General features: G+C 43.2%; 1 protein-coding gene across 1 annotated transcript in view; it reads right to left on the bottom strand.

Annotated features, from left to right (window-relative positions):
- The window catches only part of CACNB2 (calcium channel, voltage-dependent, beta 2 subunit), a 225,464-nt gene extending 209,756 nt beyond the window's left edge, over positions 1-15,708 (bottom strand). The window contains exons 1-2 of the mRNA XM_015414605.1: positions 15,703-15,708; positions 9,711-9,803 (exon numbers count right to left, since the gene is read on the bottom strand). Of these exons, the coding sequence (XP_015270091.1) occupies positions 9,711-9,803; positions 15,703-15,708 (99 nt within the window). The remainder of the gene's footprint in view (positions 1-9,710; positions 9,804-15,702) is intronic.
- Positions 15,709-25,475: the final 9,767 nt, after the last annotated feature.

Genomic DNA, 25,475 nt, shown 5'->3' with positions numbered 1-25,475 from the left:
TTCTTGGTGCTTGAGGGGGGGGCAACAGTGGGAGGGCTTCTAGTGCCCTGGCCTCACTGCTGGACCCCCTGATGGCACCTGGTATTTTTATCCACTGTGTGACAGAGTTTTGGACTGGATGGGCCATTGGCCTGATCCAACATTGGCTTCTTTTATGTTCTTATGCTCTGAAGTGACAACTGCAATTTTGAGTGACTGAGGCATACAGAGCATCTGTTCTCCATACCTGCGGAGATCCTCAGTAGGCAATATGAGTGCAGATTCACCACTCTTTTATTTGGGCTAGGCTCAGAGGTGGTATGGGTTCCTTCAGAATCCATAGCTTTGTCCTCCCCTCTCTTCACAGGCACAGAGTAGTAAGGCCTACAGGGGACCATGGCCAATGGTGCATAGGAAGAGGCCCAATGAGGATAGTGATATAAGCCTGGATCTCTACAGCTAGGAACGAAGTTGTCACCAACTCTTATCTGGGCTAGGATCAGTGTTGGTATTGGATCCTTCAGAATCCATAGCTTTGTCATCCCCTCTCTCCACAGGCACAGAGTAGTGAGGCCTACAGGGGACCATGACCAATGGTGGATAGGAAGAGGCCCAATGAGGACAGTGATACAAGCCTGGATCTCTAAGGCTAGAAGTTGTCATCCCATTAAGGCTGAGTAGGCTGGAGACATCAAATATGTGTGTGGCAGCCACTGCATAGGTGTGTGTCCCTGAGACCACAGAACTGTAGCCATCAGTTCTGATTCAAAGTCATGTGAAGCCAGCAGGTAGCTCTGTTTCTATCTCTCTGTCGGTGATCAAAACCGGAAGAGACCTCAGACCCAGAGATGAAGTTTTAGGCACTCCCAAACTCTGCTGAAATGCCAGTGCTAGTTCTGGGGTATGAACAGGAGCAGAATGTTGAGACTCAGCCTTGCATATCTCTTTGCCCTCCAAGTTGGTTTTAGGTCTTTTAGCCGGTGGCTCAGAAGAAAAGCAGTGGGTGGGCAGAGAATGCAATCTAGACTGGATTTGTTGTGATACGGAGCTGGGAGGTGGAGCTGAGTGCATCAGATTTTGAGGAGGCAGACTTCAACAACTTTTCAGGAGCCAGCATCGACTTCGATGGGAGAATCCAAGGCTTTAAGGGCTTTTTCTCAGAGTGCCGCTTTAAGTTTTGAAGCCCAATCTTGCCCTAGCTTTAGGGGTGAAGAGTTGGCAAGCTTGACAAGTGGAAACATTATGTCCTTCACCCAAACAAAACAGACAGAGGTCATGTTCACCAGTTTGGTCACCTTAGCTCCATACTGGGTGCATTTCTAAACCACATTTCTGTGCCATAAAAAGGATGAGGCGATAAAACCACCCAGTCCCACAAACAAGAAGGACAACACAACAACAATCATTCGAAAAACTCACAAAGATAAGGAGGCTGGAGAGCAACAGTTAGAACCTTCTCCTTCAGTGGCAAAAGAGGAACTGAGGGTGGGGGTGTTGGAGCCTCAGAACATGTGATCCCTGGACAGGAATGAGCTTCCAGCTCCAGCACACAGTGCCCACTGGAGGCTTTTAGCGATAAAACCTCTCTATGGGCAGGCCTGCTCATGCACAGTCCTCATGTGGAACTGCACAGAAGATCGATAATGAACTGCTTGTATGACCCTTTCCCCTTCTAGCTACTTAAATTTGCCACAGGAGTGAAAGCCTCTATGACTGGGTTAAAGGGTTGCTTGAGAGTAGGGATCGTCACTCCAGCTTTGAAACAGGCTGTGGTGCATCTACTACTAAAGACGTCCACCCTGGACCAGGAGATTTAAGAAACTATTGACCAGTTTCAAATGTTCCATTCTTGAGCAAGGTGATTGAGTGTGTGATAGCTGGACAACTCCAAGCCTTTCTGAATTAAACAGACTGTTCGGATCCTTTTTGCTTGTGTTTTTGTTTGAATTTCATTGTTTTTTTGAATTTCATGGTTTTAAGGTTTTAAACTGTTTTAATCTGGTTTTAACCTGTTTTAATTATGGTTTTAATCTGTTACCCACCTTGGTGGCCCTGATGAGGCAGAAAGGCAAGGTGTAAACTTTGCAAACAAACATGAACTCCCACAAAACAAATGGCTTAGTGGTCTCCAGTAGCAGGCTCAAGGCACTTCTACCTGCCAGGGCTCTTGTTAGAGAGCTAGGTGGATGATCTGAAAGATCTCTTACATGTCATTGGAAGGTACATACAATCAAAGCAGTTTGCACCAAAAATCTCTTACATGTCATTGGAAGGTACATACGGTAGTTTGCACCAAATGAAAGAAGCATTATAGCACTTTTTTATTTTTATATCTTATGAATTGTTGGCTGCCTTTGGTGCCTCAGTTGTTTGGTTTCCATTATTTGTTTGTGCTACACCTGTGGTATGGTATGTCCTCCTGTCAGAAAATGTAAAGACTGCTGTGATCAGAATACATGCAAGGCAATCTTTCACTATAACTCCCACAGGAGGTAAACCTCCACTCCCACAACCACTCCCACTGTGGCACCATAGCTAACAGGAGTCAAATGAGGTTTAGCGATTCCACTCCCAGCTGTCACTCTGTCAGTGCTGATACAGCCACTGCCACTACTGAAATCACAACAAAAAACTCCCCTTGTTTCTGTGCCTACCATTATTATACTGATTTATACTCAACAAATACATTAAAAAGTAAAAACATTCTCAAGATATAGCTAACAAACATTTCTACTACTGAGAGACTGCTTCTCTACCTACAAACATTTTTACAATATGGTTCACTTTCCCTGGATCAAAAAGTAACCACAGGACAAACACTAGTTTCATCCCCCCCCCCCCCCCCCGGTCCTACCTGGAGGATATTAGCACTTTCTGTGCAATGTCTACTGCTAAGGGTACAATATGACACCAGCATTATTTTCTTAATTGCTTTGCTGCTGAGATGAAAATGGAAATGGACAGTGGAGATAGAAAACAAATTCTATTCCTTGAATTTAAAAAGTGTCTGAATAGCTGCACAGGATAACGGAAAAAAATCTTGCTGAATGTATGTTAGTGAACTGTAGAAGAATGGGTATAAAGCATTTGGACTAACTGGCAATTTTCACAGAATTCTGGCAAAAGATTTCCTCCATATCAGATGAAAGACTTTTAAAGAAAAAACGGTCTGTTTACAAGCTTGAAAACCTGTAGTCAGTGGCCAATATACAACATCTGTACTGGAAAAGTAAAGAAGATAAACAAGATCTAAGCTTCACTCTAATGAAATACATCTTACATTGCAGAAGTCCTACTACAGAAATCTGCAGTCTCTATTCAGTTCTAGAGTGGGTCATATAACTCCCTCCCAACACTGTAATGTAACAACTGGAAACACTGCACCAGGAGGTAGACCGCAGCATGTGAGACTAAATTGAGTAAGCAAGCAGATAAATTCAGTATGTGTATATTTCCATTGTCAACTGTGATTTATTTATTTTTAGTGAAAAAGCATTTGGGAAGAACCCAAATTGTCTTGCTTGACATGTGGCTTAAAATTAATTTTTATTATAAAGTGAGATTATTTCACCTAAAAATGAGGACCAAATAATTTGATTTTCTTCAGTACAGAGACTTGATGTGAAATGGGTGAAACCTACATCACTATGAATATAGTACCCTTGAATATTTCCAAAAGATATCTGTGCTGCAAATATAATGCTGTCTAATCTAGCATTAAAGTGTACTTGCACATTCTGTAATATTCCCACTGGTTTTGAACAGCATTTCGGTACTTCAGCAGAAATCTACTTGCTGTACTGTTTGGAAGAGATCCAGCACCTCCATTTGGCTACAACAGATTATTTTCCTGGCCATAGCCCAAAGGATGGGGTACAATCTGGACCAGCTTGTGATGCATCAAAACAGCCATGCTCACAAAGACACACATAAAAAGATCTGGTGAAAGCTGCTGCTGAAATCAAGTGTGCATCTATAAAAGTCAGTTCCCCTGATGAAACTTTTCCCCCCTGGAATGAATTAAACTTTACTGGCTTTGAAGGTACCACTGAACTCAAACTTTGTTCTGTTGCTTCAGATCAACACAGCTACCCACCTTAATCTACTAGCGATATAGTCATAATACTTATAGTGAAAGTTTGAGGTTTAACTTATGTTATTAAAGATCTAGAACTAGAATCAATAAAATATAAGTATTTCAACTGAAATATTGCACATGCGGCTAACTTGTTCAAGTTTTAAAAATCACATGCACTGTACATTAGCAGTAGGTTTGCTAGGCCTGCTGATCATCACAGTAGAAGAAAGTGGGAGGAGGAACTGCACCCAAACCCATAGGGAGGCTCAGAAGGCATGGAGGAAGCAGGCAAGCCTAGATGAGGGACCAATGGCTTTCTAGGCTCAGGTGGTTTAAGGCAGAGCTATGGAGAACAGGAGCTGGTTAAGGACCAGGAACAGAGAACAGGAGGGTGGAACGTAGCACAAGGATCAGGTGTGGAGCTTGGGCTATAAAAAGGGAGGAAGGAGAAAAAGAAGGAGTCTGGCTAGAGGGAGAGAGGATCAGAGCAGAAGGTGAAAAGGGAAACTAAACGAGCCAGAAGGAAAAGGGAGAGGAAGAGGAAGAAGAGGAAGAGGGAAAAGCCACCAGAGAGAGGGAGAGGAGCTGGCTCAGAGAGGCTCCTAGGCAAGGAAGCAGGGTACAGCATTGTGGCTTTTCACCCCTGTAATGTATTGCATTGAGTTAGGTGAAGCTACAGTGCTCCCTTACTGCTCCTTCTTCTCTGGCTGTGGTAAGTTCTCCCCAGGCTCTGACCCTGTGGGGTCCCCAAATACAGACAGTGGCAATAGTGGAAAACAGGGCTGCAGCTTCTCCTCTTGCTTATGAAGCTTGGAGAAGCCCACCAAGAGTTGGCAGGGCTAAGGCAGCCCCCCAGCAGGGTCTGGGTTTGGCTTGGCTTACAACAGCTCTTGAGTTTCTGAGAGACTCCTGGGTGGGGGTACCAGAGGTTCCTCAGCCCCTCCAACCAGGACTGGCTCAGGCTCCTCTCTACCTTAAGGAACTGCTCCTCAGAGTATTCCTCAATCTGCAACCTGAACACTTCTATGGGAGAGGCCATGGCCTTCCATGGGGGTCCCCTGTGCTGAGTGGAGGAGTCTGGTAATAAAGTTGGGCTGGCCAGATTTCTTCTGCTCTCTACTGGCCTGTAAAAAAAATGCATCTGCACAAACAGGGATTCACAGCCCCATCTGTGGTACTCTCAGGGACATGGTAGTTACGGGGCTCCTACTAGCACACCACATTCCTTCCTATAATGGAGATGTTCTTCATATGCTCCCTTTCTTGTTGTGTTCTGTGGATTCAGAGAGGCATTCCAGCATCAGCACACAATTTCTGAACACAGGCCTCAGAGTTGCTCATAGAACATGACCTTAACATGAGATCCAAATTTGGGAGACAAAGCAAGCAATCCAAAGGTCTACTCAAAATCCTACTCAGGCCTATTTAATGGGATTTAGTCCCAGAAAAAGGTTCTTAGGATTGCACTGTAAGTATGTATTGTTTTGGGAACCTAGAATTGTGTTGTCGTTCCCAAGCAGTAACACTCACCTTTGCAGTCCAAGCGCCAAAGAGGAGAGGAGATGGTGAGGCAACCACTCCCTCCAGTGAATGCAAAAAACAATGACAACCTTCTGTATTGAAAATGGCCACAACTTTATAGGTAACAGCAGCTCTAAGAGTCTTGGCCCAGAAGAGCTCCTGCCTCATAAAAAGCCATGAGGCCAACTGGGCCAGGCAACATGACAGGGCTCTAAATAACCTGATTGGCCAGGCGAGGGGAGGAGGTCTGGGGAAGCTGTGCAGCCGCAGAAGCTTCCCTGGCTGTCACCCAGCTACTCTGCCAGCCCAAGTGCCCCCCTAACCTTGTGTCACCTGCTTCCTTGCCCCCACAAGCCCACAAACAGGGCCTAGGAAAGTCTGGAGACCCCAGCTTCTTTCCACAGTTATGACCTGTCCATTAATACTAGTCATAACATTCAGTTCAAAAACTCGTATTAACAACTATATGACATACCACAAACGCTCAACAGATTCGGTTTCCATTCTAACATTCTCTTCATTCATTTAAATAACTTGGCTAGAGCTTTGTTGGGCAGGACCTGTCTTTAATATATGTTTTGTACACCGGCTTGCTTTTTTAAGCACTTAAACTTTATGTAAGAAACTTCACGTAACCCACATATGCACATTCAGCATCCTGGGAACCCACTGCCAACAAAGGCTTCTTGCTGTGTATACATTTGGCAATATAAATATGTACACATTTTGTGACACGTAACAGTGTACATGCAATTTCCAATACTGTGACATCTGTGTAAGGCATTAATCATGTGTAAAATGGCCTAAAGACAGAAAGACCTTTACTGAATGCCACAAGATAATAAATTTACTTCACTAATATTTATAGTTCTGTTTATGACTGAACATAGTGTAACAGGAACCATGCCAGTTTTTAAAGGCTGAAAGTCTGGATTTATAATGCCTTGAATATATCTGTCTAAAGAGTCCTAAAGATTGCAGTCTTTCTATCAGTTTAATCTTTACAATTTGTTTTTTAAAAAACTCTTTTTGCTGAACATCAAAATATAAAATAAAATCTGAATGTCCACGGGTATAAATTAAACACACTTCAGCAGCTTACAGAATTCCTTCAAAACAGCTCTGTGCCGTTCATCAAAGCAATTTTGTTTAGTCAAATTTAACTGATTGATCTGTACACTTTGAAAATTCTTGGTAACAATTAGCAGCTGCACTGTATCTGAAACTGCAGCATGAAAACTACAGCCAGGCAAAGAAGTTCTTGCAATACAACAGTTTTGTGAGACTATACACATTAAATTTTTAAAATCAGGATCCATGTTTGTAAATCTTCAGATACTAGAATGCTATAGTATCCATTATTTTTTCAGGAAAGATTGGGGAGAGTTTCACAGTTTGAGTGGAAACAGCTTAATTTTAAACATTTGCAGATAGCAGATAAACTTGCAACATGCCTTTTCCCCCCCAAACAACAACAACCAGTATTTATCACATTTAGAATGAGACAAGTTATTTGTTATAACAGGGGGGGGGGATGATAATTTGCGGGGGAAGGAAATATCATTTTCTTCCTCCTCCTGGCTCCAGCTCCCAGACCTGCACCACCTCCAGCTTTCTGATGTCTACCCTATAGGGATGTCAGCCTCCAGGTGGGACCTGGCGATACTCCTGGAATTACAATTTATCTCCAGACTACAGAGGTCAGTTCCCCTGGAGAAAATGGAGGACTCTATGGCATTGTATCCCATTGAGGTACCTGTCCTCACCTGGCTCCCCCCCCCAAATCTCCAGGAATCTCTCAACTAGGAGCTGGCAATCCTATCCTCCACCCCCATCCCTGTTGCCAGGGGGACCTGGTAACCCTAACTCCTGTCCCTGCTAGCTCTCATCCCCATGTCATAGACTCTTCTTTGTGCACGCATTCCTTTGCCCTGCAATCACTGAATCAGTTCCACTCTTTTGTCTTCCTTCTGCATACTCTCTAGCACCCTAACTCATAGACCTCACTGCTCCCAGGCTTACCAGATTGCCCAACATGGCAAACAATCTGCCGCCCATAGCTCCAAACCTCTGCTGCCACTCTTCACTGCAGCAGGACCAAAATTGGAGGCCAGGAAACGATGTTGTATGACATCACTTCTGGTTGTACATATATTATGATGTTCTAGGATTTGCCCAAATCTCTGTGATTTCTACAACAGAGACCAGGAAATCCCTAGTGTTGCAATATCGCTTCCCCCCCCCCCAATTTGCTCCCACAGCAGTAAAGATCCAGCTGGCTACCCTAGCTACTCCTGAAGTATCTGCCCATCCACATAGAGGACAGCCCTTGGAATTAGATGTAGTGATATTATAGAGCATACCCAGGCACACCACTTAATTTGTTCAAAAGAAACTACATAGGGTTTGAACTAGCTTGGAATCAGAAGCACTAATCCTAAACCCAGAAAAATTATTGGTCTGATTTAACTCAGTAGAGCCAGGAGTGCATTCTGTTCAAGCTCAGTAACACCATCCACTCCTTTTGTTGTTGTTCAGTTGCACAGTCAAGTCCGACTCTTCACAACCCCATCAACCACATCACACCAGGCCCTCCTGTCTCTATCCAGGTTTAAACACACTGATAAAAACAAGTCCTGTAAATGCCTGATACAGAAAAAAATCGGGTACCAAGATCCTCCATAGGATTCTGAAATACAGATATCGACAATATAATAGTTAAATATAACTAGTGCTTGTTTTGCTCCCTAGAGTGGTAAAACTATGGTACATTTTATATTATTTGATGAACACTGTAGAGTAAGTGTAATTACATGGAAGCTGAGTCACAATCCTCCTTCAAAAGAAGACACCAACAAACCCACAAATTCACTTTACAGGCATACCTACAAATGAAAACATCCTGTGAAATCATCCTGAATTTCTTTGCACAATTTCATGCACGTATGTCATGCAAACACAGTCAATTTAAAATATTCTAGAATGCTCAAGAATCCATAAAGTCTTAATGACTGCACCATTTTGCTCAAGCATCTCTTTCAACTGCACTCTAATTCATTATTTGGAGAGGCATAAAACCACAGAATAAGGAGGAAATATATTCACTACTGCTACATTTTTTTAACATTCATATCTCACCATCTTCCAACAAGCTCCAGGAGTCATAAATTTTCACATTCCACATAACCCTATAACAATCTTTTGAGATATGCTCAACTGAAAACAACTATCCAAGGCTACTTACTGAGTTTAAAGTGGGACATACTGGTCAAAATCAAGTACCACTAGACCTACTGTACTGCCCATGATTTTTAAAGCATAAATCCCTGTTGTGTTGACATAAGCACTCATAAGCCACATCTGTGGTGCCAACTTTTCCTTCCATAAAACCAGTATCTTTAACTACCTTGCAGAAATCAAAATTGTTAAAAAATTATATTAAATAATATTTTGTAGACCAGGACACCTGAGTTCAATTTTAGCACTTTGTCCTCTCAGTCCAGAACCACAGAGCCTTAGTATATATTTCTGATCAAACTAACAATAGAAAACAGCTTTTAGCATTCCTCAGAAATCTAGAGGTGAGCCCATAAATTTAATTTTTGTTACAGAGCTTTCTATGAGTATATACAACTTTGCAGGTTTCACAGGATCAGTCAACAGCCTCTCCTAAAAGTGTAAAGAGCTCTCAGAATCACCAAAGTATACATACACTTGCCAACAGAAACCTGTACAACTACCCTCATTCACTATTTGTCTGTTAGGCCCAATCTGCATTTAGCATTTGCTCACTTGTTTTACCAAACCCACACTGGAACAGAAAAAGATGCAGTTCAAAACCACATTCAACTACCCCGGGCCAACACTGTACTGACTGCAGCTTCAAACCCTCCCCCCCCAATGGCCATAAATCTGTGCAGACAGCCACCATAAACAAAGTGAAAGCGGCATGCAGTCTGGACACTGCCATAAAGTGCAACACTCAATCAAAGTGAAAGTGGCATGCAATGTAGGTGGGAATTTCTGTTCCAGTGTGGGTTTGGTATAACAGCGGAGCAAATGCTAGATGCAGATTGGGCCTTATAGATCAACAAAGCACAACAGCACTCCAGTGAAGAAAAATGTAGCATACCTGTCGGACAAAACTGTTAGAGGTAGTATCAGAAGATGTACTCCCATCTGATCCTTTGAATCTGTTTTTCCTTCTCGCACCTTTGCCATAAGACTGTTGAAAAACACAAAATGTTATTTTATTTGGCATACAGGTCCGAATAAAGTACAAGCACTGAGAACATTATCATGATGTGTTATGTTTTTATAAGATCCTGTAAGGTTCATTTACATAAGTAGTACTATATAACAATGCTATTGCCCTCATAAAATCCAACACTGTGCTGAGATTTGATTGACCCCAACACCCAATATTTTGAAAAGGAGAAGATCAAAGAAGAGCTCCTCTTGGTTGTTTTTCTATACCACAAAACAAAAATTCCAAAGGGGGGGGGGGGGCTGGAGCTATTGCTAAACTTAAGGGTAAAACCCCAAATGGTTAACATTCTCCTTATCTGGAAACTAGGAGCACTCTTGTAATTGGCATGAAGGGAAAAAATAATCCCTAATATGCTCAAGTTCAAAACAAAATGCGTTCTCACTGTAATGTATTCAATAGCTGCCATTGAATGCATGATGTACGTGAAACATCTAATTGACTTGCCATGTTGAGCTTTGTCCTGGGCTAGGATCCAAATCCATCCAATCGCATTGCTAGCCCAGGAAGCACCTAGCCAATCACTTTACAGCAAGCTCCCTGAGCGGGAACGTCCGTGATTGGTCCTTATATGAACAACCGTATTGGTTGGTATTTGTATAGTGGGTGTGGCTACATTAGCCGGGAGAGTTTAAAAGCAGGACAACTGCAATGTAAAAGCTGAACTGTTCTGTTCTATCAGATGTTGATCCGTGTTGGAGTTGTGTTCGAGTTGAAGAATAAAGTTGTGTTCTTGCTGAATCACTCTCCGACTTTTTTGTTAAGCGAGCAACTTAACACTCACAACCGACAAACGTCTATTGGCTCCTTCTTTACTCACATTGAATGCATGATGTACGTGAAACATCTAATTGACTTGCCATGTTGAGCTTTGTCCTGGGCTAGGATCCAAATCCATCCAATCGCATTGCTAGCCCAGGAAGCACCTAGGCAATCACTTTACAGCAAGCTCCCTGAGCGGGAACGTCCGTGATTGGTCCTTATATGAACAACCGTATTGGTTGGTATTTGTATAGTGGGTGTGGCTACATTAGCCGGGAGAGTTTAAAAGCAGGACAACTGCAATGTAAAAGCTGAACTGTTCTGTTCTATCAGATGTTGATCCGTGTTGGAGTTGTGTTCGAGTTGAAGAATAAAGTTGTGTTCTTGCTGAATCACTCTCCGACTTTTTTGTTAAGCGAGCAACTTAACACTCACAACCGACAAACGTCTATTGGCTCCTTCTTTACTCACAAAAGAAAGGACTGAATTCAGGACAATAACGTTAACGTGTATTGTAAGTATCTGAAGAAAATGGGCCTCATCACTGTTTATTATTCAGATCTGCAAGGTACATAAAAGCAGACTTTGTTGCTATAGGAAAAACAGTAAATGCAACAAGCCTATGTTTAAATTCTGTTGCCTACTGCTTAGTGTTTTTAACTGAAGTAAAAAATAAAATTCCAAAGATGAAAGGTGATAAAGATATATTATTCATTTTCATTTCATTTCTTGAATATCACAAGTCCTTGATCCAGAAACCACTGCAATACATTTGTGTAAAAATGTATTTTAATTATATCTATGATATGAAGAACATCTTCCTATAGACAAAATCATTTCTAATACAGATTTTGATTAATTGAAAATAAAATGTCCATATTTTCTTAGTAAAATCCTACCTCGAATTCATTTTAAATTATAAATCTACCAATAAGGATTTTAAAAAGTAAAAGTGAAGAAATACACTGAGGCAAAAATACTCAATGCAATGTATTTTTATTATTGCACTATCCTTTATGGGACTAATACTGGCTGCCACATAAGTATGTAAGCCTATATGTGACACAAGATATTGCCAGATCAATCATACCAGAACTTGGCTGAATAATATATAACATACCTTGTTTGTGTTTCTCATATGTTCATATTAATATCAAGGAAGTAATGTTACAAAAGCTCAATCCTTCTAACTTCTCCAGAATTTCTAATTCTGCCTCAGGTTCTGAGATCTAAATTTTTATTAGGCTTAGTGTAATGCACACTAGTGTGTACATCTGGGGTGCAACTAGACATGCCTCATGCAGAACCCAATCTGGATCATGTCAGTTCCCTAAAATGTGAGGAGATCTAGAACATAACATACACCTGCAGATTGTCACCTTACAAAGAGGTTCTTGAGAGTGTGCAACCAGGTACATGTGAACAGGCCATGCTACCTGGGGAGTTCTGCATGAGAGTTATTTATTTAGGATATTTCTAGGCCACCTTGTCAGAGTTCTGATTGAGGAGGAATACAATAAAAACAATGTCACAATATAAGAACAAGCTATTAAAAATAAGCAGGGCAGGCTGACACCACAGATCCCAGGCAGCTTCTCCAATGACCAACAGCACTTCAGTCTTGTCTGGATACATCTTAAGTTTATTGATCTTCATCCATCCCACTACCTCCTCCAGGCACCTACTCAGGACTTCCAAAGCCCCACCTGGCTTAGCTGATGACACCTCACTCCAAATCTCCAGACCTCTCCCAGCAGTTTCATGTAGATGTTAAATAGCATGGAGGACAAGTTGGAACCCACAACACAAATGCCAAAGGACCAACCAACAGTTCCCCAGCATCACTTTTTGGAATTAATTTGTCAAATAATCGCAGAACCACCAAAGCACAGTGCCCCCCGTTCCCAACCCAGCCGGTCTTTCCAGAATGATATCACTGATGGCACTGAAAGCCACTGAGATGTCCAGGAGAACTGACAAGGATGTTCTCTCCTGTCGCTCTCCCAGCAAAGTCAGGGCAAACTCAGGCCTGAATCCAGACTGAAATGGATTTAGCAGTGAAGCAAGAGACAACTGAAGAAGGACATATGAATAAGCTCCTATGTGAGTACAGTTTGGGGGCAAGAAGCTGACTTTGGGTCCTCCTGTTATGGATAAATTCAGCCAGCTCTCCCAGGCCGATGTTGACAGGATTCTGGATGCTGTGAAACCTACCACTCGCCCCTTAGACCTGTGCCCATTGCGGCTAGTGAAAATCAGTGGTGACAGAGGACAAGCCCTCCTGGTGGACATTATAAACCTGACCCTTAGCTCAGGGGTGTACCCGGAGGAATCAAAAAAGGCAGTGGTAAGACTGCTCTCTAAAAAGCCAAATTTGGATCCAACAGATCCTTCCAATTACCACCTAGTGTTGAACCTACCATTCCTGGGTAAGGTAATTGAGAGGGCGGCAGCAGAACAACTCCAGACTTTCCTGGATGACTCACAGGTCTGGCTTCTGCCCCAGTCATAGGATGGAGACGGTTCTGGTCGCTCTCACGGATGATCTCCATAGACAGCTGGATTGAGGCAGGTCAGCGCTGCTGTTATTATTGGATTTGACACTGTCGACCATGATCTTTTGACACACCGCCTTGCCAATATGGGAGTACATGGGACTGTCTTGAAATGGCTGACCTCATTCCTCCAAGGTTGGAGACAAAGGGTGTCACTTGGGGGGATGAGGCAGTCCTCTCCCCATTGTTGTATAACATCTATATGCACCCCCTTGCCCAGCTGACACAGAGTTTCAGGCTGGGCTGTCATCAACATGCTAATGACGCCCAGCTATATCTGTTGATGAGCACCCCAGACATGTTGGCTATGGGATTGGAGGCTGTGGTGAGATCGCTGAAACAGAGCCAGCTGAAACTAAATCCAGCATTTTGACTGCACGGTGATTTTGCCTGCCTGCCTGATGCAAAGGTTGCAGGCATCACACAGTGTCTAGATAGGCTGCTAGATAGTTCAGGGGAGGAGTCAACAGTCATGGTGAATGTTGGCATCAGTGACACCGGTGACACATGAACTCATGAAGCTGCTTTATACTGAATCAGACGGTTCATCAAAGTCACAATTGTCTATTCAGACCAGTAGCAACTCTCCAGGGTCTCAGGCTGCCTTTCAAAGCACCTCCTACCTGATCCTTTTAACTGGAGATGCTGGGGATTGAACCTGGGATCTTCTGCATGCTAAGCAGATGCTCTGTCAGTGAGCCACAGCCCCTCCCCAACCAGGTCCTGGAGGAAATATTTAGGTTACTAGACAAAAAACTAAAGGTCAAGACATCCAAAATAGTGTTCTCAGAATTGCCATTGGTTTCACATGCAAAGCCAGCTAGGCACTATTTAGCAGTGCCTGGAGAAAGAGTTTAGAATTGTAATACATCAAAGAATTTTCTTGGACAAAGCAAACCTGTACAAAGAAACAGGCTTCGCTTGAACCAAAAGGGAACCATACTGTTGGTGCTTAATATCAAAAAAGTGGCAAAAACAACTTTTAAACTAATTCCAGGGGAAAACCTGACAGGATCAGGATAGTATTCGGTTTGGAACAATCCACCCCAAAGGGATGGTGATGTTGGAGGAAGTGGGCCAACCCTTGAGAATGTGTGTTTAGCAGTAAAGGAAGGCCATGTGAGAAAACCTAAGGGCCAAAGGAGGCAGGAATCCTCAGAGAGGGAAATGAGGTACTCATCTGTTAATGCTAGAAGCCGCTGAGCCAAGATAAGGAAACTGCAGTGATTGGTGCTAAATAACAATTTAGAAATAGTGGGCATTTCAGAAATCTGGTTGAATTAGGAAAATCAATGGAACACCATTACCCCTGGGTACAAACTGTTTAGACAGGACAAGCAGGGACATATTGGAGACAGTGCTGCTCTGGATATCAAAGACAGCAGAGAGTCAACTCCCTCACAGAATCACGAGGGGAGGAGATACCAGGCCCTGAAGTGTTACTTAAATGGGGGTGTACTACCACCCTGTGATCAAAACCATGAGGTAACTAAAGTGGAAAATGTTGTCATACAGTAACTTCAACTACCCTCACACTGACTGGTAAAGGTGTACACTAGTCATACTGTACAAATAAGGTTTCTAGATATTGAACATGGCAACGGATCAGCGGCAAAAACGGCAGGCAACTCGTGGAGGCGTGGTCCGGGCGGCATGGTGACGTAAGCACAGTCGGAGCCTGCGGGACAGAGACCAGTGCGACTCATCGCACAGCTGCGCGCCACTGAGGGCCATCCCAGGGGAGCCAAGCCGAAGAGAACAGACCTCCGCCGGAAAAAAAACACTACCGCTAGATACCAGGCCCTGAAGTGTTACTTAAATGGGGGTGTACTACCACCCTGTGATCAAAACCATGTTGTCAAACTCAGTAACTTCAAATACCCTCACACTGACTGGTAAAAGTGTACACTAGTCATACTGTAAAAATAAGGTTTCTAGATATTGTAAACATCTGTGCACTGGAGCAGCTCGTCATGCAACTTTGGGGCTTGAGGAGAGATTGTAAACATCTGTGCATTGGAGCAGTTAGTCATGCAACTTTGGGGCTTGAGGAGAGAAGGCAACTTTGTGCTTGAGACCTGAATTTAGACAATGTTGCAATGACTGGGAAAAGTGATCACATGCTATTAAGATCAACATTCATGTCAATGGAAGTTTGCTCCCAGAATGCCACCTAATTGTGCCATTTTGTTCTCACCTATACCACTTCAGATTTGGCAACCACCCATTCCTCCAGATCAATGGTACATCCATGGGCCACCCACATGGCACCACAGTATGCTAATACATTTATGGCTGGCTCGGAGCAACGCTTCCTAAACTCCCACCCACTCATACCTCTCTTATACCTGTGTTACACTGATGACATTTTTATTGTCTGGACTTATGGTAAAGAAGCCCTGGACATATTCCACTGAGCATTCAACAACTTTCAATCACTATCAACATGACAATGAACCAATCCATGCAAGAAATACATTTTACACAATGGAAACTCAGACACCACCTTATACTGGAAACCTACTGATCAACAAACATACCTTCATGCCTCCGGCTACCATCCTAAACATACCAAATGATCCATGATAAAAAGCCAGGCTCTATGCTACAGCAGCACCTGCTCCAAACCTACAGACAGAGATTCTCACCTGAAGAATATACAGCAAACCTTTCTGGAACTAAGGTATCCACCTGACAAAGTCAGGAAACAGATTAATAAAGCCAGAATGGTACCCAAAGAAAACCTGTTACAAGACAGGCCCAAAGGAGACAATAGTAGAACACCACTAGTGGTCACATACAGCTCTCAACTCAAAACAGCTCAATTTATCATCAACGACCTACAACCTCTACTGGATAATGACAGTTCTCTTTCACAAGTACTGGGGGGGGGGCAAACGTTTCTTTCACACAGACAACCCCCAATCTCAAACAACTCTTCACCCACAATAATGCAACATCTAACTTGAAAATGGACACTGATCCCAGAGCTTGCAATAAAACCAAATGCCAGCTTTGCTGCCACATACACCCAGACAACATAATCACTGTACCTAACAACATCAACTATGCCATCTCAGGCTCATTCACTTGCTCATCTTCTAACACTGTATATGCCATTAAATGCCAACAATGCCCTTCGGTTCTCTTCATAGGGCAAACAGGTCAAACCCTACACCAAAGGATAAATGAGCACAAATCTGACATCAGGAATCACAAGCCTGAGAAACCTGTAGTAGAACACTTCAACCTTTCAGGACATTCAATGGATGACCTCAAAGTGGCTGCTTTATTACAAAGGAACTTCGGGAACCGAATGGAAAGGGATATTGCTGAATTACAAATTATTACAACACTTGGAACAATAAGCCCCCCAGGACTCAATAGGGATACTGGTTTCTTATCTTATTACATATGTTAATCTCATTCAGTCCTTACATATGTATTCTCACTAAGAAGCGCTATACATCCTCTGTATTTTAGTGAATTTCTTTTTAAATAGTATATTGGAATAGTGATTGTAATATAATGCACTGGAATTTATTTCTCTGATTTGGTGACAGAAGAGACGTAACTCAACCATTCAACTTACTTCAAATAAAAAGTCGCTGTTAATTACTTCCATGCTTGAGAGGAGATAAATGGAATGTAACAAAAGTAAAAGGATACTTTTATACAATCTCCTATTTTGACATATTTACTGTGTTTTCCCTGTAACTGAATCCAAACAAACTTAACTTGTTATAACTGTCTAGTTTTTGCATCTGTTAAAACATTGTCATTATGTTGTATGCTAATTTACTTAAAGGTTCTACTGGGCTTTTTCCTATTTTGCAGCAACAGACTAACAGCTAACTCATCTGGATCTATGCTAATTTACTGTTCACTCTCTGTATACCTATCAATGAACTGTTACCTTTCATGTCAATGTATCTGAGGAAGTGTGTGCACACAAAAGCTCATACCTTGAAAAAAACTTAATTGGTCTTAAAGGTGCCACTGAACTCAAACTTTGTTCCGAGGCCCAGATAAAATGAATACATCAAGTCTGAAAAAGTACCACCAAGTCTAAAAGGAGGCCTGCATAGTTAACAACCCAAGTCAAAGAAACCATAAAAGGCAAAAAGCCGAAGGTTTGCCCAAATGAGGTGCAAAGAAGGAGCATAGTTTCTGGAAAAATAAATGTAAGCTGACAAGAAAGTAAGCAACAAGACAATTTGAGGAGCGGATTGCTGGAATGTAACAAAAGTAAAAGGATACTTTTATACAATCTCCTATTTTGACATATTTATTGTGTTTTCCCTGTAACTGAATCCAAACAAACTTAACTTGTTATAACTGTCTAGTTTTTGCATCTGTTAAAACATTGTCATTATGTTGTATGCTAATTTACTTAAAGGTTCTACTGGGCTTTTTACTATTTTACAGCAACAGACTAACACAGCTAACTCATCTGGATCTATGCTAATTTACTGTTCACTCTCTGTATACCTATCAATGAACTGTTACCTTTCATGTCAATGTATCTGAGGAAGTGTGTGCACACAAAAGCTCATACCTTGAAAAAAACTTAATTGGTCTTAAAGGTGCCACTGAACTCAAACTTTGTTCCGAGGCCCAGATAAAATGAATACATCAAGTCTGAAAAAGTACCACCAAGTCTAAAAGGAGGCCTGCATAGTTAACAACCCAAGTCAAAGAAACCATAAAAGGCAAAAAGCCGAAGGTTTGCCCAAATGAGGTGCAAAGAAGGAGCATAGTTTCTGGAAAAATAAATGTAAGCTGACAAGAAAGTAAGCAACAAGACAATTTGAGGAGCGGATTGCTAAAAATGTTAAGACAAACAATAAGCATTTCTTCAGTGTATCAAGAGCAGGAAAACACCAGGGTGGGTAGGATTGGGCTATTGGATGATTGAATTATTTGTGCCTATTTTTATTGTGGAAAATGTGAGGAACATACCCACACCAGAGCCATGTTTTGGGGATAATGAAAGATGGAGTTCTAAAACTATCAGGCAAACTGAAAACTATAAAGTCTCCGGATTCAGATGGGATGCACCCAAGTGTTCTCAAAGAACTCAAATAGGAAACTGTCAATCTACTAATCTACTAATTAGTATACACAACTGATTAAGCAATGAAAAGTAGAGAGTAGGAATGGAAAGCTGCAGACCCAGCGGTGAATGGGTAGCCAGATGCCGGGGAGATAACAAAGACATCATGTGTGGGTACAACAGGCCACAATTTTATTGATTACAGCTGCAAAAGTTTGGCTTGGCACAGAGCAATGGATTCAAGGCACTGAGCAACCCACCTGCCACCCGATGAAAAAGATGTCCCACAGCCCACCTGCTGAAAGAAAAGAAACTGGGATGGCAGCAAAATGTGAACACCTGGGTGCATGCCACTGTGTGATTCTCTTGCCAGCTGGGGGTGAGGAGAGGCTAGTAGCCCCCAAGCTGGGCGTGCCTCCTTAACCCACGTCCCCATGACCACTTAATGGGGCCCCCAACTGGGATGATGGGCACGTAAGCCCAATCTTCCCCCCAAAAAAAGATCCAGCCCAATACCAAAACTGCCTATGAAGTTGTGACAATAGCAAAATAAATGAACAACTGTGCAAACAGGGAGGAGGAGATTGGATTTATAGCCCACCCTTCACTCGGAGTCTCAGAGCGGCTTACAAATTCCTTTCCCTCCCCCCCCCAACAGACACCCTGTGAGGTAGGTGGGGCTGAGAGAGCTCTTTCAAAAACTGCTCTTTCAAGGACAGCTCTTGTCAGAACTATGTCTTGCCCAAGGTCATCCAGCAGCTGCAAGTGGAGGAGTGGGGAATCAAACCCGGTTCTCCCAGATTAGAGTCCACACACTTAACCACTACACCAAACAACCTGTGCAACCAAAGTGAGGTAGGGTCAGGTAGGAAAAACATCAAGGACTAATATGGCCTGGGCCTATGACCTTCCTCCCAAATAGACAAAAAAGAAGCGACGTCTCATGCTTCTGCTCTGGGCTTTAGCTTGGGCATACCACCTTCTCTACCTTGGAGCCGATTGCAGGGGTGTCCGGAATAAGGCTATAAGCTGCAGCAGGAAGAGCCCACAAGTGTCACCATCCAGGCATGTTGATCCCTTTCCTCCTCATGGAGTATGAACATCTTCTGACCCTGTCACCACAAGTTTTAGCTTGGTTATCACTCAATAACAAACTGTAGTTCTTGTTTCAAGGTATTTTATTGTCCTTTGCTGCCACCTAGATGTGCTTTTCAATTCCCATTGTTGTTCAGCACTTACACTTGGGCTTTCAGAGCTTGATCACAGCTCTTTAGTATTCTTACACAATCACTCCACATGGTGTGTGTGTGTGTGCGTGTGTATACTACTATTTCCATTGAAGGAGCTGCAGTGGCTCAAGTGGTTAAGATACTGAACTGCAGGCTGTGGAAGGTCGGTAGTTCAGCAGTTCGAGACCCGAGTGTGCCGCATGATGGAGTGAGCTCCCATCTCTAGTTCCAGCTCCTGCCAACCTAGCAGTTCGAAAGCAAGAAATTGCAAGTAGGTAAATAGGTACCACTTCAGTGGGAAGGTAACAGTGTTCCGTGAGCCTTGGTGTTTAGTCATGCCGGCCACATGACCACGGAAATGTCTTCGGACAGTGCTGGCTCTTCGGCTTTGTGCTGGCTCTTCGGCTTTACCTTTACCTTTTATGTACATTGAAAGGACCATCTACCATATATATGGAAGGAGGTCTCCACACATACATGCTCCAAATGATGCAAGGAGACTATTAGGATATATCCTGCTTCAGATGTTGCAATTGTCTGTGGAGGGATTTTCCACTGAAACAGGACTTTTTCAGTGGTGGCAGTGGTGTTATGGAACTCCACACACACACACACACACAAAAATTGGACAACTGGAATTTTTAGAAAGATCTATCGTTCATATTTTTATACAGCACTTCCTCAAATACTTCACAATAACTGACATGGTCCTTTTCTCTTCCATTTTATCCTCACAACAACCCTGTGAGATAGTTTAGACAGAGAGTGAGTGACTGGCTAAAGGTCACCCAGTGACTTTAATTGATGAACACGGTCTTCCCAGACCTAGATCAACTCTCTAAGCACAACTACTAAACTTGTGACTGCTTTTTTACTGTATTGTTATAATTTTTGTACATTATTAGTATGACATGTTGATGATTTTAATTGGTATTTTTATTATGCTCCTTGTAAAATACTTTGCTTAAAACTATACACACATTATCACTGTACAGTCACAATATGCATACACAGGAGAGCAAAATCACATCCAAAATATTTCTCCCCCCCCACCAATGCACATTCAACAAATATTTTAACATAATTTTTCCATAATTATATGGAGTTACAAGTTCCCTCTAAGCTGTGGAGTCTGGTGAGCAGAAATTCTACTTTGTGAGCTACTGGCATTAAAGTTGTGAGCGAGCGATTTGGCTACTGCCTAAATTAGTTTGCTCTGGAGCCATCCTTCCTGAGCTAAGACAAAAATGTGTGAGCTGGAGGCTAAAAAACTGTGAGCTAGCTCACACTAACTCAGCTTAGAGGGAACATACAACTCAACATGATATTAAGTGTTTCATTTCTGGAGTTCAGCAGTCTATTTTTTCTAGGGATGTGTGCATATTTATAAAACATCTAATATACATTAGAACAAAAAATCTAAACATTCATTCCACAGAATATAGGTTGAATTAGTACAAAATGAACAGCTGTTTGCATTACATGCATAATTAATTCAGTTAAAAAGGATTTCTTGATCACTGATTCCCTTCCTTTTGAATTGCATATAGTACAATCTAAGCATGTTTATTCTGAAGTCTCAAAAGAGCTTACTTAATAAAAAGTGTATTTAGGATTACAGCCTTATTTTATTTATACCGCACCCTCCCCACCAGAGCAGGCTCAGGGCGGCTTACATAAAATGAAGTAGCTAAAACAACAATATAAATAATAGCTTAAAAGCTTAAAAATAACATAAGGTTCTGGTAAACAATTTAAGTAATGATGGCAAGAACAGGGTAGTATCAACATACTGGTAAATGCAGTTGGTAATTGATTTTAAAATCGGTGAAGCTCACTATTATCAACACTCAGGAGAGCCAGTTTGGTGTAGGGGTTAAGTGCGCGGACTCTAATCTGGGAGAACCGGGTTTGATTCCCCACTCCTCCACTCGCAGCTGCTGGATGACCTTGGGCAAACCATGGTTCTGTCAGAGCTGTTCTTGAAAAGAGAAGTTTCTGTCTGAGCTCTCTCAACCCCATCTACCTCACAGGGTGTCTGTTGTACGGACGGGAAGGGAAAGGAGATTGTAAGCCGCTCTGAGACTCCTAGTGAAGGGTAGGGTATAAATCCAATCTCCTCCTCCTCTTCTTCTTTCCTTATTTTAATAAGAGATGGGGGGGGGAACTGTACTCATAGCAGAATTAACTGCCAGTACTTAATGCTGAAACAAGATGGCACCTTTCCATGAACTTCTGGGATAGATTTATAGAAGTACAGCAGCTTCCTCTTTGTTCATACACTGCATAGGTGGATTTTTAGATCTCTTCAGGAGATTTTTGTCTGTTCTCTGACTTAAGCCTGTCTCTTGTCATATTTTTTTAAAATAAAAATGTTGGCACTCTTACCCTTGCTTTTATCATTCATTATCCAGGACTCAAAATAGTGTTTATTAGGCAAAGGTCATCACATTCTCAGCAACAAATCGAAGCTAAAGGAGATCAACCATCAAACAGACATACAACAGTATGAAAAGAAACATTAAAATATTAACCCACCTTAGGTCCAAACATATTGCACCTCCGGCAGTAAAGACCCCGGGGTGCCCCCCCACCATCCCCCCCACTGCCTCCCTGCCCTCCCCCTTCCCCCTGAGCTGATTCGGATGGAGACCGCGGGGCACCACAGGGGAGAGGAGGGTTTCAGCTTGTACAACTGGAGCCATTTTAGGGCCTGGGGATGCCCCAGAGTCATGTTTTCCTTGCCTGCATGTCAGTTTCCTGTGCTTTGTTGCCGCAGCCGGTCCCACGGAGTTCAGGGGGGGAGAGTTTCCCAATTGAAGTGGCAAATGGGAGGAGTGAGGGAGTCGGCAAGGGAAAGATGGAACTTGTGGGTTGTCATGCACATCACAGAAATGGCCCTTGGCTGAGGTGAAGTGGCAGCGATCCTCGGCTCTCTGTTTTTGCTTGGTTTGCTCCACACTGAAGGGAATGCTTGAGCAGGGCAGGCTGAATGGTGTCATCTGGTCCATTTGTAATCTGGTATAAAAAACACTAACCCTAACCACCACCCCACAATCCTGCAATGTGTTGTCCATTTATAAACTCAGCCTACTGCAGTCTGCTAGACGAACCCCAGCTCTGACTTGAACAGCCCGGACTAGCACGAGCTCGTCAGATTTCGGAAGAGAAGCAGGAGCAACCCCGGTCAGTGCTTGTTGGCACCAGAAGCACAGTGACCAATAGGGGATCGGTCCGAAGAGGCCATCAGCCAATGGCCCACGGACCGGCTTTTCTCTGCCCAACCGCTTTAGGCACGGGGGGTGGTAGGAGAGACAGGCCAGCTTACCGCTCTGCTCTTGCGAAGGAGATTCCCGCTGGCATTGGAGCTACATGCCCTATAAAGGTCTGTTAGCAAACTGCAACTCAGAAAAGCGTTGCTTGGTGCCCAGGATTGGGTCGCTGCGCCTTAAGCACGAGCTCGTCAGATCTCAGAAGCAAAGCAGTAGCGACCCCAGTCAGTGCTTGTTGGCGCCAGAAGCGCAGTAGCCAATAGGGGATCGACCCAAAGACGCCATCAGCCAATGGCTCGCGGACCAGCTCTTCTCTGCCCACCCCTGCTTTAGGCACTGAGGGGGGCAGTAGGAGAGACAGCCCACCTTGCCGCTCTGCTCTCGTCCTGCTGGCATTGGAGCAACACACCCTGCAAAGGTCTGTTAGCAAACTGCAACTCAGAAAAGCGCCGCTTGGTACCCAGGATTGGGTTGCTGCGTTGCTGCGCCTTAAGCACGAACGACAAGCCTCCAGCTGCAGTCTCATACACTAAATGCAGGGTGTTGGGGGTCAATCAGACAATTCCCACGGGTAACGTCCAGTGTTCCCTCTTAGCTGAGTTAGTGTGAGCTAGCTCACAGTTTTTTAGCCTCCAGCTCACACATTTTTGTCTCCGCTCAGGAAGGATGGCTCCAGAGCAAATTAATGTATGCAGTGGCCAAATCGCTCGCTCACAACTTTAATGCCAGCAGCTCACAAAGTAGAATTTTTGTTCACAGGACTCCACAGCTTAGAGGGAACATTGGTGACGTCGGACCCGGGGTTTGCGTTTCCCCCACACACACAACCAAACCCAGGCATGCGTTGTAAAGCCTCGAACTTTGCTGCTCATGTTTTTGTTTTTCGTTTGCTTCCCTGTCTCCACTCACTTGCCTTGGATTTCTGTGATTTTACAGCAGAAATGGCAAGAGTCTTGGCTGATAATAACCATGTCCCTTTGTATCGACTGTCTTTTCTGGTCCACAACATTTCTGTAATGCACAAGTCCTTGGAAAATGTCTAGAGCTGAGAGCAGCTCTGACGCTGAGCAAAGACACCTAACTCTCCCTGCCTGCTCCTTAAAGTTCCCTGATAAACAAGCTCCATTGGCTTTCAGGTCCTTAAGTGTGTATGTAGTCTCTAATAGCTACAGGAGCCCTAAGCCTAAGAGCTTCAAGTCACCAGCCCAGGCCTAAAGGGTTCAAGTCCCCAGCCAAGGCTGTGATTCCCCCCCCCCCCCCATGCACAAGCAAAAAGAAAGAGTTTTGAGAGAATCCTTAGTTGAAGTGACAGACAGAACATGTGTTGGACCCCCTGGAACAAATCTGTTGGTTTCCCTCCCCCATCTTTAATGACACCCAACTAAGGAAGATCATGTCTCACCTGATCTTACTGTAGGACTATCCTTGCTATAGGCTGCCTTGATGTGTTTATGGTAGATGGCAAACATGGGCAGCATTGTGTACATGTCTGTTTGGGTGTGATGTCTGTTTGGGATTATACCTTGTCTGGTCTTAATGTGTGTGAATGTGCAATAGAATGCATGCTTCTCAAGACTGCTATAAACATTACCCTTTTAATTAATATCTCTCCCAGGCATGTTGTTGCCAAAATAATCTTTTGATTGTTTTTCTGATTTATTGCAGAAAAAGAAAAAGCATACTAACTTGATCCGTATTTTCATGCTTGCTGTAGGGTAGTTTCCCTGCAAGAGCAAAGGAAACATAAGGTGTCTTTAGTCAAAGTGTAAAACTGGCTCGCCAGCTCTTGAGTTGGGAAATACCTGGAGATTTTGGGGGTGGAGCCTGAGCAATGGATGTTGCCTTCTGACACACTTCCGGTGATGTCAGGAGGTGTGTCATATGCAAATGAGTTATGCTAATGAGTTATGCTAATGAGCTCCTGCACCTCTTTTTCTACGAAATGACCCCTGGACCTATGTATTTTGTCCAATAAAGTAGGTAGAAGATATAAGCAGTAGCTTTGTTATTCACATTCAATGGCAAATGACAGTGGAGAAGTCATTCATTTGTTGCAGCTAAAAACAACCAACAGCCTTAAGGCATCTTACCAAATATATTGTGACACAAACTTCTGCAAACCAGAGCCAACTTTATCATGGGCATGAAGTGGTCACCAAAGTGGCAGGTACACATCAACCCACAACCTGCTTGTGGTGCCTAGCCCCCGGGATGTTTGCCTGACATCTACCAGGATGAGGGCCTTCTTTGTGGTGTCCCTGTCCTGTTGGAACCAGCTATCAGATGGTACGTGGGCCCTGCAGGTCTTCTCTAAGCGCCACAGTGCCTGCAAAGCACAGCTCTTCTGTTTAGTTTTTCATTAGTTGGGTCTGTTTATAAGTGCTGCCTTTTTACTTTTATTTTTATTGTTTTTAATTGATGTTTGTTTACTTGTATTTTTATTGTTTTTAATTGATGTTTGTTAATGTTTTAGCTGTTGTTAGCCACCTCAAGTGGCCTGGTGGCAAGAGGCAGCATATAAATTTCGCCTCAAGACCGCTTGGTGGCAAGAGGCAGCATATAAATTTAAGAATAAGAATACTAGACTGGCAGGAGCCAGGGTCAATGGGTTTTGTCCCTGTCCCCCCACTGGCCTCCTTTAAAGGAGCTTGGCTTTAGGCCACTGAGGCTTGGTGAGGCTGGGACTGCCTCTTCCCTTTTCCACGTCACCTGGTGCTCTCCCCTGCATCTGGCCTCCTAGTCTTGGCCTGCCCTGT

The sequence above is a fragment of the Gekko japonicus genome, unplaced genomic scaffold, assembly GCF_001447785.1.
Source record: "Gekko japonicus isolate JY-2015 unplaced genomic scaffold, Gekko_japonicus_V1.1 scaffold780, whole genome shotgun sequence".
NCBI classification, from domain to species: domain Eukaryota; kingdom Metazoa; phylum Chordata; class Lepidosauria; order Squamata; family Gekkonidae; genus Gekko; species Gekko japonicus.
Note: the sequence above shows the minus strand (reverse complement) of the source record. Positions and strands in the feature narration are given on the sequence as shown.